General features: G+C 45.5%; 1 protein-coding gene across 3 annotated transcripts in view; it reads right to left on the bottom strand.

Annotated features, from left to right (window-relative positions):
- Positions 1 to 15,697, bottom strand: part of CORO1C (coronin 1C) — a 72,699-nt gene that overhangs the window by 34,677 nt on the left and 22,325 nt on the right. For all 3 annotated transcript variants that reach the window (XM_046639950.1, XM_046639949.1, XM_046639951.1), the window contains one exon: positions 12,641 to 12,840. In XM_046639950.1, coding sequence (XP_046495906.1) covers positions 12,641 to 12,835 — 195 coding nt within the window. In that variant the 5' untranslated portion in view covers positions 12,836 to 12,840. The remainder of the gene's footprint in view (positions 1 to 12,640; positions 12,841 to 15,697) is intronic.

Raw genomic sequence — 15,697 nt, 5'->3', positions numbered from 1 at the left:
TATTCCACCCAATGAGTATATTAAATAGTATACTCATTAAAGATTAAAGGGGAGACTGGGCAATTATCAACTGCTGAGAGCTCAAGTACACGGAACTGAAGGAAACCATACAATAACGGCCTTATATGGTAAAGATGAGGACACACGATTCCTGAAAGACATTTTGCAGGAGGATCTAATGAGAACGCATTTCTCACTCATCCCCGCGACACACCCTCATTTATCATCCAGTGACTGATCCCAGGAATCTGTGTCTAACTCGCTCAGCTGGGAAGGACCACTCAGACGCTCTCTGCGAGTCGTGCTGACAGGGAGGCTCACCTGCACCTCTAAGCAGCAAGTGCAAACGAATGCTGAGGCTGGAAAGAAGGTTTCCAGGAATTTAACACCAGCTTTTAGTGTCTTTTCTGACTCAATGGTGACAAGAACCATGCATCAATTTTCCAAGGATTATCTGTAGAATAATTCCATTTACTAACAAATCAGTCCACCGTTTCATGAAGGATGTGTCACCTCAGTTGCATCATCTAAAATATTGCTACTTTTCTAGCATGGAATTGAAAAAACTTAGCTGAGAACAGTATGTTAGCCATTTAAACTCTCTGCTTTAAATAATTTTTTAAATTTATTCATTACTTACGAGTGCCAATCACACGCCACAGGAGAGCTTTCATTGTACCTCTCCAGCTAAAACTCCAAGTGTGGGAATTACCAGCAAGTCAACTCAAGTGGCAAAAATGACCAAAACCAAGATTCCCAAAGGCTCAGGCCCAGAGCCCAGTTCATAAACTTGTGGGACAATTAGTTAAATAGGTCAGTGCACTGGCTTACCGACTATTATCTAGAAGATCCAGTGGCCCGCCTGGGGCCCAGCAACATGAGCCCCAGGGAAAACGCAGCCTCCCAAGTGTGTGCACAGCTGGCACAAGGGAGAGGTGTGACAGCACAATTTCCGTGTGGCTGGCCCAAGCTGAGGCTGACGGCTTTGACATGTTCCAGCCAGCAACCCCTCAGGGTGGCAGAAAACCACCTAGACACGAGCTCTATCATTTGCACTGTGTTTAGGGAAGGTCCTCAAAAATCTCCAAGCCGCCCAAAGACTCTGCAGAGCTCCTGGAGACTGCCGCTTCGATGAAACCCCCCGAGTTAGGCAACACTTTGCTCCAACAGGCATGGGGGCAGCGGGCCGAAAATCAAAATTTAAGCATCAGTAAACACAGAACTTTATCTAACTGCTCTAAGAAGGAACGTTCGTACTTTTAATAACTTTGCAAAAACATTCCTCCTTAGGCATACAAAATTCAGCATAACTCTTATGAAATGATATTTCTAATTGTGAAAGTATTTCCCGTCAATTTCAATGCGAAAACACACCTGCTTCCACCTACATCCAACAGTGTATCTTATTTATTTCTTGCACTTCTTCTCAAAAAGGAATCCATACTTAAGAAGTGCACTCATTCCACGTGCCAAGGGCAGTACCGTGCAGTCAAAAAATTCTAAACACATACCGACAAATACGTACAGAAATCTTCTCATAGATATGTGTCTATAAAGGAGTTCCACTCTGAGATGTGTTTTTAAAGGACCTAACAGTGTATTACAGATGTACCCACAGACATTTTCCCCCTCCCAAACACTCAAAATTCAACACTGGGATGCTTCCAATATGCCCTATACATTATATAAAAGATCATTCAGAATGACTATTTCTTAATGTAAGATTGACTCTTCACATGATAATTGTTTTTGATCCACACACTAGCTGGCTCAATATTAGGTTGAAGACGCTACCAAACTGGTGCTAAGGAGGATCAATCTAATAGTTATTGGTTCCTTCAAAATGTAACATTTTGTGTTGGAGAGGGTGTGGAGCAAAGGGAACTCTCATACGCTGCTGGTGAGAATGCAAACTGGTGCAGCCACTATGGAAAACAGTATAAAGATTTCTCAAAAAATTAAAAATCCAAATACCATACAACCCAGCTATTCCACTACTGGGTATTTAACCAAAGAACTTGAAATCAACAGTTCAAGGAGACTTTTGCACCCCTATGTTCACTGCAGCACTATTCACATCAGCCAAGACGTGGAAGAAACCCAAGTGCTCATGGACCAATGACTGGACAAAGAAGATGTGGTGTATATATACAATGGAATACTACTCGGCCATAAAGAAAGACAAAATCCTCCCATTTGCAACAACGTGGATGGACCCTGAAGGTATGATATTAAACAAAATAAGCCAGACAGAGAAAGAAACATCAGATGATTTTACTCATATGTGGAAGATAAACAAATAGATGGACAAAGAGAACAGATTATGGTTACCAGGGGGAAGGGGGGTGGGGGGTAGGCACAGGGGTGAAGGGACACATACATATGCTGACAAATAACACACAACTGAAATTTCACAATGTTATCAACTATTAAGACCTCAATTAAAAAAAAATAAGGAACATTTTGTTAGAGCCACACAACACTCTACCCAGCAGGCTGACTCTTTCTCACAACTAACATGCTTTCACAAAGGCAATAAACTCCCACGGTGTTAAAAAGTGACACACATTAATTTTATCAGTCACATCAAATGCTCCCTCTTAAGAGGCTCAAGGAAGTCTGAGTTTACACTCTGGTTTCCAGTTTACGCTCTGAAGTCCAATCGTCTCAGCCAAACCGTTTCAGGGCGCTGGGTTGGGGCGGCTTTCTACGCCGTCTCCCTGGTCTAGTCCAGCACGCGCAGCTTCCCAGTACTTTTCCAGCTTCTAGTCTGCAGCCTTCTTATTATCCAGCCGCCTTACAATCCATTGGTATAATCTGTGCTTACTATCCAGACTGGTTACACCACCTCAGGGACCAGGGCCTAAAAGGCCCCCACCCTACTCTGACCCAAGGAACAAGGTATAAGGATTTTCCAAACTGCTCGCCCCTACTTTACGTAAGTTTTCATTTCAGGAAAAAAGGGTTATCAAAACCACTTATGTGCCCCAAGTTCACTACCTTTATCATACTGCCCACACAATAAAAGCCCTCCTCGAAGGCACTGAGAGTCACTTATTACTGGCCGTGGAGCAATACCGAGACTCCTGAACGTTCACCAAGGAGGGGGGTAAGTGAAACGTGCTCGGAAGCAAAGGAAGTTTCCAGCCCAGGCATAAGGGCTCCATCCACACCGTGCGAGTTCAAAGCAATCGACAGAGCACGTCTATTGAAGTAGGTTTTCCTTTTTTCCCAACTTCCGTTTTCCCCTAACAGCATTATTTAGGCGGGCACCCGCTCGGTGGAAATGGCCCAAGGCTCTGTTGCTCCACAGGGAGGCGCTCTAGTGGCCGTGGTGGCGCAATGGGGAGAGGCTCGGAGGACCAGGAGCCTCCGCGGCCACCAGAAAGCCTGCTGCACACAGCACATGACTTGGTGACAGGCTGGTCCCTGAGACCACCGGCTCATGCACAGGAACACAGCCGTCTGAGGAGGCTCTGCTTTAAGGGAACAAGAAGCACCCACATCGAGGGCAAGAGGAGGTGCCATGGAGTAACACCCCCAGCTTGGGTGACCCGGTGTAAAGCCAGCCAGCAGCGCCGGCCGCCAAGAGAGGCGGCGTGCCTCCACAGAGCCCTCACCCAGCCGGAGCGGAGCCACGGCCTCCTCGGGCAGTAATGCCAGGCAAAGCACTCTGGCATCACAGGTCCTCTTTCAAACCTGTGTTTCATATTGACTACGCCACTTTAAAAGTCCATTAAGAACCTAAGGAAAGTTACTGTAAAACCATGGCTATTTCATTACCAGAAGGCAAGAGAGCGGCCGAGTTAATGGTTCCTTACTCAACCCTGCCTACTGCACACTGGCAAACAGGGAAGCTGCATTTCCCAACATCCTGACTCAATGAAGCGTGCACAGCGAGAACCTCGTCACTGCAGACAAGGGGCTCCATAGACACTTCTGGTCCGAGAACAAAGAAAGACCAGGAACCCAAGAGGAGGCAGCCCCTAGTCCAAATAAAATCCAGCTTGAAAGCAAAAGAACTATGGACGTAAGTGCAAATACAGGCAATTCACACCAAGCACTCAGTGTCAGATCAGAAGGGAGAGCGACGGGCTGCCTAACCCCTCGCACTGGGGAGATGACAGGAAAGGGGTCTCCCCGGGGACCCTGTGAATGACGGAGCTCCAGAGTCACCCCTTCCAATCCCAGGTTCACCCACAAGCCTCAGAATAAAAACCCAGCCTCCCCGAAGGGGGGATGAAAAACAGAAAAACAGCACAACTCTGCTTGTGAGCAAGTGCGCTGGGCTGCATGGCCAGGGCACTTCACATCTTGCAGCAGCTGTAAACAAGCAGGAGGAGCGGAGTATAGACCCAGTTCAGTAGCCTGTATCATTTACTCATGACTTAAAGCTCAGCCAGAAAAGAAACCCAAGTCACCGCTCCTCTGAGAAAGCCAACACGTGCTCCATCCTCGCCCTCCCAGCGCAGCCTGCCCTGGACTCAACTCAGGCCCCACCCCTAGCTAGCACAGATAGTCAGCTTGGCAGGAACAGAAAATTTGCTACATATGGTTATAAGAAGGCTTCTGGACAAATCGGGATGTAGAAACGTGTCCATTAACCCTTGCGTCTGTTTCCGAGCCATGTCTACTCGGCAGACTTTTCTTCGCTGCTTCCCCAGACTTGGGGTGTCGCGTTTATACACTGAGGGCTTCTGGCGGCAGCACTTGCCTGGGTGCTCAGCACGGACTCACGCCCCAGAAAACCAGGAAAGGGTTAAACGTTCTTTGCACTTGACTCAGTGGCTTCCCCTGCCACACACTCCCAGATCCCACCATTCTCTGAGCGCCGCGCAGCCAATCAAAGCGGAGGAAGGAAATTATCCTGGCCGGCTGACAGCGCCAGCTCTGATGGCCATATATGGTAAAAAGCACTGTCAGAGCCGGCAGGCCTGCGGGCCGGCTGCTGCGGACAGATCAGCGAACTGCAGCAGCAGGAGAAGCCGGCTGAGGAAACGCACAAAGGACGGGCCACCCGCTCATCTCCAGGGGAGGGGAGGGCAGGGGAGGGTGGAAGCCGTCATCTGCCAGGGCACACTCTGAGTCACAGCCACTCACTGTAATCAAAAATAGCCCCAGGGTACACTGTGAGGTTCCTTCTGCCAGGACTTTGTGCTCCATTGTTAACTGGGGGTGAGTAGGGTGCACCCCTCCCACCCCAGCAAGACTGTGGAAAACACAGTCACTGGGAGAAAATGAAAAGGCCCTTCTGTGGCACTTCATGTGGTAATGAGGCCGTGCAGTGCTCGTGTGGCTGGCAGCTCGTGACACAATTTGGAAGTCATTGTTCTGCACCTGGCGCCCTCCCCCTGCATCCTCCATCCCCCTACCCTGCCTCCCAGCCTTTCACAGTCCATACAATTGACAGTTGAAGGTACTAGGGCATCAGACAGCATCTATTTCAGGAGGCAGTGAATGGGCATCGAGGACACATCAGGACACTGGCACTGAATGAAATCTCTGCCCATCACACCAAAGCCACCATGTGCCCAATGTCCACATCTGTACGAAGGGCTGCTGGCACTGCTACCCTTGAGCAAAATGGAGCCCCGCTATTTGTGGGAATGGAAATTGCCTGTCGGGGTGTACAGTAAGGGGGAGATGTGGCTGATGCAAATCCAGCAGGTGCTGGCAGTGACTGGGGGCACAGAGAAAAGCGCCATCAGGAGACTGCCATCGCTCTTGAGCTGGTCCATGAAAGAAAGCACTTACCAGCATGGCGCCCGGCACTTAGAGGAAGCCCTCAATAATGGGAACTGCTGCGATTTCATCACTGTCGCCGTTTCCTCACAAGGCATGGTATAGACCAAGTACTTTCCAAACCTTGAGACAGTTCTCTGAGCTGGCAGAATCAAAGCCCTGACAAGCTAGTGTTTTTGTTGTTAAGCCTTCTGATTCCAGGGAAAGAATGCCAACGGTTAAGCGTCATTTAGACCACAGTTTCTGCACACAAAAAAATCTTTCACATTCAGTGGGGGGAAAAATGTTAATCAAAAATATACATGTACAAACCAAATAAAGACTCAGAGATCTAGGTTCTAATCCATGAAGGACTCCACAGCTCTGGGCAATCACTCGATCTGAGTTTCAATTTGTGCAACCAGGGTACGAACAGAAGTATGACAGCAATTACACCACGTGCAAAACTAAGACGTCACTTATGAAAGGGACCCTCCCAGCACATTCTGACGTCATTTTGGAGTCTCATTTTTATGAATGTGACGTAAAGTCACTGCCTTTTCCTGAAGAGGGAGCAGAGGAAAGGTGCTATGTCAATCCCTCTATACCAACAATCCCAACATGTCGAACAGCACTGCTTACTCTGGTTCTTCTCCATACAACGATCAGGAAAACACCAATTTCTACTATTTACACTGAAATGAAGTAAAAAAAAAAGAGCCAAGAAATGTGTGATTTTTCTCCCCAAAAGCTATCCTTCCGCTCCTCTTACTCCCCCTTCAATCAAACACCTCATTTCTCCAGGATTAGAAAAGCCCATCTCAGCGCCCAGAGAGCCAGGAATCTGAAGGAGTGCGGCTCGCACCCAATCTTCACGCTCCCGGGCACACAGCACCTGGTCTAACTCATCTGTTCAGCAAACTGGCTGGGCCCCTTCTGCTTCATCCCCGGCTCCTACACACAGGAGAAACCAAATTCCAACAGAACCTTCTCTGTGGTGTCTCCCTTGACTTCGGAGCCTCCCTTGGAACTCATCTCTCACCGCCGTGTCAGAGCACTTTATGCACACACAAAGCTCCCCACTGGAGAGATCAAGGTCAGTGTTATCAAAGCTTTTTAAGAGCAAGAACTCAACAAAGTTCCTGGCACAGAGCAGGCGCTCAAATGTCTAAGAAATGAGTATGTGTGTGAATGAATATGATTTTTTAAAGTACTGTTTTAGATTTCACTAAAGTTTAAACAATTAGATCTTTCTATGTGCTCTAGTAATATTACTGATAATACTTTTTAAAAATAATCTTTAGGGGCTGGCCCCATGGCCGAGTGGTTAAGTTCGCGCGCTCCGCTGCAGGTGGCCCAGTGTTTCGTTGGTTCGAGTCCTGGGCACAGACATGGCACTGCTCACCAAACCACGCTGAGGCAGCGTCCCACATGCCACAACTAGAAGGACCCACAACGAAGAATATACCACTATGTACCAGAGGGCTTTGGGGAGAAAAAGGAAAAAAATAAAATCTTTAAAAAAATAATAATAATAATCTTTACATGTAATAAGTTCATTGTAAAACATTTTGAAAAAAGTACAGGTAATTGTAAAAAAGAAAATAAAAATCACCCTTAGTTCTACCATCAATGTTAACATTCTAGACTTTTTCCCAAAAACCAGTAACGTAGTTTGAAGCTATACATAAGATAGCGACTATGACCTTCTAAGACATTTTTTAGATTATATGACAGTATCTTGGAACACAGGATAACCAAATCTTGCCATATAAAATAATTTTCTCTTGCTACTGCACAAAATCCTTCAATTATTCATTTAAGATCTAGTTAAGCATGTTAAATATCTATATGTATTTATCTACCTATTCAGACTTTCTAAAGGAGAGATGGAAAGAGTGCTTAAAACTACCAGAAAGCCTTTAGGGTCATTATGAACTACGCATTTATTTATGCATCGTGTGACCTAACATTGTGAGTCAACCACTATATTCTGCAAATACATGTATTAGGGATCAATTACTGCTTAAAAAGTTACTCTAAAACTTAGCTGCTTAAAACAATAAACATTGATTATTTCACACAGTGTCTAAGAGTCAGGAGTTCCAAAGCAGCTTGTCTGGGTGGTTCTTGCTCAGGATTCTCTTGAGTCAAAGTGTCGGCCAGCGCTGCAGGATCACTTTCAAGATGGCTCACTCACATGGTTGGTAAGCTGGTGCTTGCTACTGGTAGGAGGTCTTATGGCCCTCTCCACAGAGCTGCTTGGGTATCCTCACAACATGGCAGCTCCAAAAGAAACAAAGTAGATGCCAGTATGCTTTTATGACCTAGTCTAAGAAGTCACACTCTATCAATCCTACCATATCCTAGTGGTTACACAGGTCAGCCCTATTTAATGTGGGCGGGAACCAATCACACAAGGGCAAGAACACAAGCACGTGAGAATCACTGAGGCCATCTTGGAGGCTGCTACCACCATAGAGTAAGGCCAGATTTTGGAGAACCTGTATCAAGGGAGACCATACAAACAGCCATCCAGTTTGCATACTCCATCCAAGAGAATGTCAAGATATCAACATAAATATAATTCTAACTGCCCTCGCCTTATCTGTTAAGTGGCTAAGAAAATAATTATAATACAATGTGACAATGCAGCCTGTGGTACTGGCGACATGGACAAGCAGCTACGGAACCCAAAGGATGATTTCCACTGTCACAGCAAATCAGAGGTAATATCTGAGTTGGATACTGAACAGTACGAGACGTTCAGAATACTGACTGAACTGAACCCAGATTTCTTCCCCAATAAACATGACAGAAAAAACACTCTAAAGCAGCCCTTGTCAACCTGTGTTCTGTGAGAGAATTGAGCCCTAATGCCCTAAGGCAGCTGATGTATGTAATGAATTAATTTCTCTCCTATGCATCTAATAGCTATGCCCCACCCTTGAGAGAAGTAAGAAAATATTCATTGAAATGACTGTCTGTAGGGCTAAATTCTTTCACAAAACCCTCGTTGAAAAAGACTAAAAAATGAGCTGAAAAGACAGTTCACAGACATAAATAAAGCAAGATCCCAAATATTCCCACACACAATTCCTAAAATAAATGGAGAAACACAACTGTGTCTAAGAAGGTACTGCACAGCTATACCAGAGGAGCCAGAAGGAGAGCAAGAAGATACTGACCCACAGGGTTAACAGAGACCTGGCCACGCCCAACATGGCCCAGAGCAGAGCTGCTCTCCCAGGCAATTACTAGGAGGACGAAATTAGCCATCACTCCAATACTCCCAAAGCAAGAACAGTCAAGGGAGGGAGACAGCAATTACAGAGTATAGGAGCCCTCCAATTTGCATCCTCCTTCTAAGGGAAGGTTAAGAGATAAAGAGCATACAATACTAACCAACTCCTTCCACCCTTATTTGTTTAAATTAGGATTTACAGGTTCACTGTGATCTGAAGTTTCAGTGTGCATGCACACGCACACACACACCCACCCACAAACATTGGTGTATTCATATGAGCCACTGTGGTTCATGATGGAGATGGGAATGCCTCAGTCCCACATCACGAGTGCGGCTACTCCACACAGGAGAGGCTTGTTCATGCCCAGGTAGGAGAGTGCACAGGGGGCTGAATCTCGTGTGCTCTTGAGACAAGGCAGCTTGTGCAGTTGTGGGGGGGGAAATCATTATAGCAAAAACCACAAAGCCAACTTCTGTTCAGCAAGACTGCTATGATTCAGCCTGTGAAAGACCAACGAGTCAGAAGATGTACTAAGCCACACCTTGAGAAGTCCTGACAGAATGGCATGCCCCGGCTTGATGGAAGCATTAGAAAGAAAGCCAGAATCACAGGCGCTAATCTCTCTCACCCCACCTCACGGCTGAGTACTTCCCTCTTCCTCCAGCAGCGACCTCTTAGAATCCTGCTTTCTCTAATAAAATCTGCCGGAAAACCTCATAAACCAGATGCTCGAAATAAACATACATTCCTTCCCAAGCTGACCTCTTGCTGAATATGTGTCTTAAGGTATTTGTCCCTACTACTCTTTCCATTTTTGATTTTACGTCCTGGAAGACAGGACCATGACTCTCCGAGAATCTAACCACAAGTCTCAAGAGGTTGCAATAATAAGCCCTATTTACTGCTGACACCAACTAGCTGCGGAGACAAATTCATGGAAGGCCATGTTGTTAAATCGTAGCCTTTCTGAAAGAGTCACAATACATCTTAAGATCAATACAGGCATATTCAGTACTAATACAGACAGCCCCAGCAGCATCACCATGCCTGTCTATAACCAGGAAAAAAAAGGAAACGTTACCAGAAGTCTTGGAGACTGTTATTAAAAACCAAACCCATCTCCTAAAGTTCATATGTAGAGTAATCCCAGACTGCGAGCGACACGTGCTGGAGCCCAGTCCACACCCAGAGCATCATTTCCTGCAACCGTGATTTCACGCATCACTTTATATCATATGTGGGAATTTGGTCTTTCTTTGCTTTTAAACTAAAGCAGCACCTCATTATAAAACTATTTCAAAGTTGCCAAGATGCTGAAGTTGTAGGAATTGCTTTCCCAAAGCAGAGGACAGAGTGACATACCTATGTCCCCCTACAAGTCAGTGACAGAGCCAGGACTGAACTCCCAGCTCCCAGATCCCCAGACCTGTGTTCTTTCCTCTATGGCACATAGCCCCGAAGGCCTAAATACACACACTTTAGTACACAAAATCCCAGAGAGTATATGTGCACCCGTCAATTATAAAAGTCGATAACCCCAAGTATTGACCTTATTTCCAACGGCTGTCACGGGGCTTGGTTTACACTAATGTCACCTCCTCCAAAACAAATTAATATTTAAGAGCAAAGCCACACAAACAGTATCACAGCCTGAGAAAGAAAGACCCTCGAGGCTCCTCAAATACCAACACTTCATCCAAACATGATACTTTGTAAAGCAACTTATTCTATCCTAATTCCATACGGCTGGTTAGAGAACAAAATATTAAAATCTATTTATTAAGTGGAGGCCACTTAATGCAAGTGAAAACCAAACCATAAGATGCACTTAGCTCAGGAACTGCATACAGGTCTCCCTTAAATGGAATAAGTAAAATTCAAAGCTCCCCAAGCACCGTAAAAGCAGAGGTGCGCTCAGAGCCCTCTGTGGCCATGGACTCAAAGAGAGCTGTCTAAACTCAGAGGATCACCAGCCATTCAAAGTGTATCTGGGGCTTCTTAATTGGCTTATTCCATATCTTTGCAGCAAAAAGTGTCTTAAATTTATCCCTCAGTCTACCAAAGGGGGAATAAAAGCTCGGAACTCCAAAACAGAGCATGGTGCTCCAGCGCCTGATCTTGGTTGACAAGTTGAGGTATCTTCTCAGCTGGCCCCAGAAAAGCCACGACTGAAACGTCAAGTTTCCAATGCTCCTTGCTCCTGGTGAACAAATAAACTAAAAAGCTGTGGAGATCAAATGCAACTGGCATTCAATTCCAACTCCCACTCCAAGATCATGTAAGTGCAGTTCTAACAATGTACCGCATTATTTGCCACTAAACAGCAATCTTCTCCACGGAAATCAACGTATCCAAGTAAAATGAAATTTCAATTTAATGAAAAGACTCTCCTTTAAAAGATGATCAACAACTTTGCCAATCAGAAAGTACATTTGAAAAACCATCAAATTTGTTCCCTAAAGACATCCATCTCCTATTTCTATAGCAAGATGGTCTTATTGTGTAATATCACATCGATCCAGCCACTAAAGCAAAAATCAGATGTTAAAATAAAGTGAGTTAGTCATGCACATCTGAGAGAAACAAAAGCACAAGAGAAATGGAAGTTTTCCCAGTGAGAGTTTTCCTGAGGAAAAAACACCACAATAGAATGGGAAATGATACTTCAACTGCAATTTACTTTATTCTAACGACTTGTTCAGAATCACATGGTCCATTATGATGTGACATACCCCTAACATGCAGGGCTCACACTCAGGGAGACCCACTCCTCCCAGCAGAGTGGAAACAGCTGTCCTGTGGCCCAACATCTGCATCCTCTCCACCACTGAGCCCTTATCATTCAAGCTCAGGACTCACCACAATTACTTTCCTCCTAAAAGCTAACCAGAAAATGACTCTTTCCAGGCTCTCTTCACAGCATCCCCCAGCCCACTATCTGCAATTCTGGAATTTCCTGTTAAAGCAAGTACCAATTTTCATCCATAATACTCAAGAACAGTCAGAATCACCAATCTCCTACCCTCTCCTCCATTCTGGAAAGGGCTCTCTGGAAGGACAAGGTCAGGAGAAGGGAGGAACAGGAAGCCCACTGAAGTTGAAAGTCACAGGGAGCCACTGTCAGCGAAGATCTTTCACTTCTACCACTTGTTAATGCTGTGTAGAACCCACGCTGAAACTTACTATTATCCAGACTTGAAATCTCTATTGTTTTGGAACATTTTCTTGAGCTTTCCTATTTACCGTTCAAAAAACCAAAAGTCTCAGTCCTCATGACTCACAAAAAAAGAGATTATCTTACAAATTTCTGCCCATTTAAAAACATGTTTTTAAAATTGTACTTTGTGGAAAAACTTTTGTGAAAAGTAGATGATTACTAACCAAATCATCAAATTCCTGTGCCTGCCCATTCTCACGGCATCACTATAACAATCTTTTCATCCATAGAGGGCATGCCCAGAACAGAGTTCACCGTTCCACTTAATGATTCTCTGTTAGAGAAAAACTGAAGTGGTCAGTAAGGCGTGTGGAACTTAACTTGAATGACATCAGAGTCGAATATCTCAGCGCACAATTCTGAGTGAACTATCTAATCTCCAAAATCAATCCACTGTGGAATAAACAGAGATTACCAGAGGGCATCTAACAGCATGCAGGGCCAAATGACTTACCTTGTGCAAAGGGAGCACCAGGAACGCTCCTCCCCCGCTCGCTTCTACGATTATGGCAACAAATCTGGGATTGACAGCGCAAAAGGAACTATCCCAGGTCACACGAGAAACCCGGATATCATCATAACACTGGTCATTCTTCACCGCTTGTCCAAATACATGCCGAAACTTGCTCTGTCGTACCACTCGCCTCATCGTGTCTGTAGAAAGGCAAAAATTATGTTAAGATTATGCACCAAACTGAAAACTGTACTTTTACAAATGAAAAGCTCCAACTAGAAAAAAACAGAATGGTATGGCATTTTGTCTGCTCCTAAAAAATAGCCAAATGGCAAATCCAAATTTCCTCTTGCAGCACATACCCAGAGAACACTGCAAAATGCGTCAGGGAAAGAATTACAAAGAAATGAAAAATTCCTAATTCAAGATCCAGAAACAGCTCATCAGTTTTAATTTCAGGAGAAAGATCAAGGCAAAGAATGAAGGAAAATTAGCCTTTCAACTTTGGGTGGGAACTGAAAGATAATTCACTCCAACCCTCTCCTTTCAAAGATAAGAAAACAACAAAGTGAAGTGATCTGGCAGCTTTGAAGCTGAAGACTTCCCCTGCCCAAAAAAGTTAGACTACTGTGGCTTTTCCCTCGCCTGCCAAGGTAATTTTTCAGTGTTAAGCATTTTCCCCAGACATCAGCACTCTGCTGTCTGAGAACCGTGCCTGCTCACGAGTGTGTCCACAAGACCAACTACGCGTAGTGGAGAATTCAAGAGATATAAGCCGCCACCCTTGTCTTCAAGAGCCTTCCAAGACAGGAATAAGAACGAGAGCAACTCAGAACCAAAGTCCCAGGGCTGAGTGCTACCAGGAGCCTGACTAATGAAGCCAACAGGTCAAAAGCCAGGTCTCGGGAAAGAGTAGCAAGGATTTAAATGGACAGCAATGTGATAAAAGTGATATTTAGGATGACAAGAGGTCTGGTCTGGCAGTAGCATACTGGACATATCAGGCAGGGGAAACCAAAAGCAAGGTGCTGGGCTAAGAAGCTGTGACAATAAACCAGGCCTGAGAAAGGCCTGGAATGATTAGGGCAGTAGCAGTTGGACAGAGGAAAGGAAAAACTCAGGGAGGGGAAACGCAATCAGGATGGGTTTTCACGTCAGAGTTGATCATTCACCACAGCCACTTCCCAATAAACCAGGGGCCCTGGGGGAGGGAAGCAACACCGAGTTGGTGTTGCTGGGCTTCCTCATGGGTAATTTCTGACTCCAACTACCACTAGGTCTTCCAACAGACATATGCACTGCAAGCTTTGTGCTGCAGAATCACCAGGTCCCATCTGAACGAGCTTTCCTAGACCGCACCCAGTGGAATTACCCTATCTGCTAACACAGGACATTCTGTGCATACTGGCTAGGAAAGAAGGAGCCCAGAGAAAACATAAGCGGAAATGGAACATGGTCAAACCTTGACGACTCAGCTGAAAACCAGTCCTCCTGATCCCCATCTACAGAGGAGGTCTAACACCTGTCCACTCGTGCCAAATGGGACACGTGGTGGGCTGGTGCTAACTCCTTCCTTTGAATTCCCTTCCTCACGGCTCGGGGCCCACCGCTAAAAGCAGAAGGAGAGAATTTATTTTTGCCAGAGCCTCCTTCTACCCTTCCCAGGCATGTGCAAAAGTGGCCTCTATCCAGAGCCTGGGGCATGTGGCTGGACTGAGGCAACAAATCCTTGGCAGACAGCTGAGCACCGTGTTCCTCAGACCAGCTGTTGCCAAACCTTTCCAGCTGACTACCAGGACCAAGCATTTAGAGTACTTGGTAGAGAAGATGGCAAATGATTTGCTTCCACTTGGCCAGGGTTCTTCATTTGTGAAACAGTATGAAGACTTCTCAAACACGAGGAGATAAGACAGCTCCCATGAGGTAGGGAAAACCCTAAGAAGAGCACATCCGTACAAAAGCCCATGCACAGGCGGCTGGCCTCAGGACCCACTTCCCTACACGACCATCTGCACAAGTCAGCAGAAGCTGGACTCCCCACCAGCACCTCCCAGAAAGTGTTTCAACAGCGAGTTAGCAGGGAAGAAGAAACATTTGCAACATATGTCAGAGTTCCTATCCTTCATGTATAAATTTTTACAAATCCAAAACATGAAAATCCCAATAGAAAACTACATAAAGGACATGAAGAGATAATTTACCAAAGAAAGACAAATGCCATTTATCTCCATTCCTCCTGAAATGCTAATAAAATGACAGTGAAGGAATAAAAATAAGTATAAACACCAAAGGACACTGGAAAGGAGGCTACCAGAGAGCAAATGTGACCAGGAAATCTTAGAAGACGGAAACTAACACACACATGTACAGTGAGTGTTCTCCACTCAGCTGAGTGTCTCAGAAGGACGCCAAGGCTCACAGTGACACCCAGAGCTTTCAGAAGACAAACTGTGTCTAGAGACAGGGATGTGGGAGAGGAGCTGCAGAGAAAATTGACTGAAAACCTAAATCAAGAGCAGCTTGACACCCAGATCCCCTCCTTCAGTGCTGCACAATCAGGGGACTGGCCCACACCCAGCCGAGCAGAAGCCAGATTGGCAGGATGACACCCAGCACAGGTGAACACAGGTATGAGCAGGTGCCACCCTGACAACCTGGTTCTATACAGTGGCGCCTCCTCCAGCGCCCTGTACCTGGAACTCCCAGGACACTGGCTGCCAGGTGTAGACAGCACCTGCCCCACCCTGCAGATCAGACCTCAGGGCCCTCTGTGAGGCCCACCACTCAACCAGCCCCTCCACCCACACAGGTATCATGTCAGCTTTTTGTGCTTCACTTTTAAATGTGAAGGGACATCTGAAGGCTTCTACCTTGAAAAACAAGATAATTTTTCCTCTTCATTCAAATAGGCTAGATACCATCTAATCTCACCAACAAAATGAATATTAATATAAATATGTAAAGTACACCAAATGTCTTCATTGAAAGATATTACACAAAACTGCCAGTCAACTTACACACTAAACTCCCTTTAACTCATTTCTATACCTAGTGACA

This window comes from Equus quagga, chromosome 15, assembly GCF_021613505.1.
Source record: "Equus quagga isolate Etosha38 chromosome 15, UCLA_HA_Equagga_1.0, whole genome shotgun sequence".
NCBI classification, from domain to species: domain Eukaryota; kingdom Metazoa; phylum Chordata; class Mammalia; order Perissodactyla; family Equidae; genus Equus; species Equus quagga.
The sequence above is the reverse complement of the archived record's forward strand: the minus strand, read 5'-3'. Positions and strand labels throughout refer to the sequence as shown.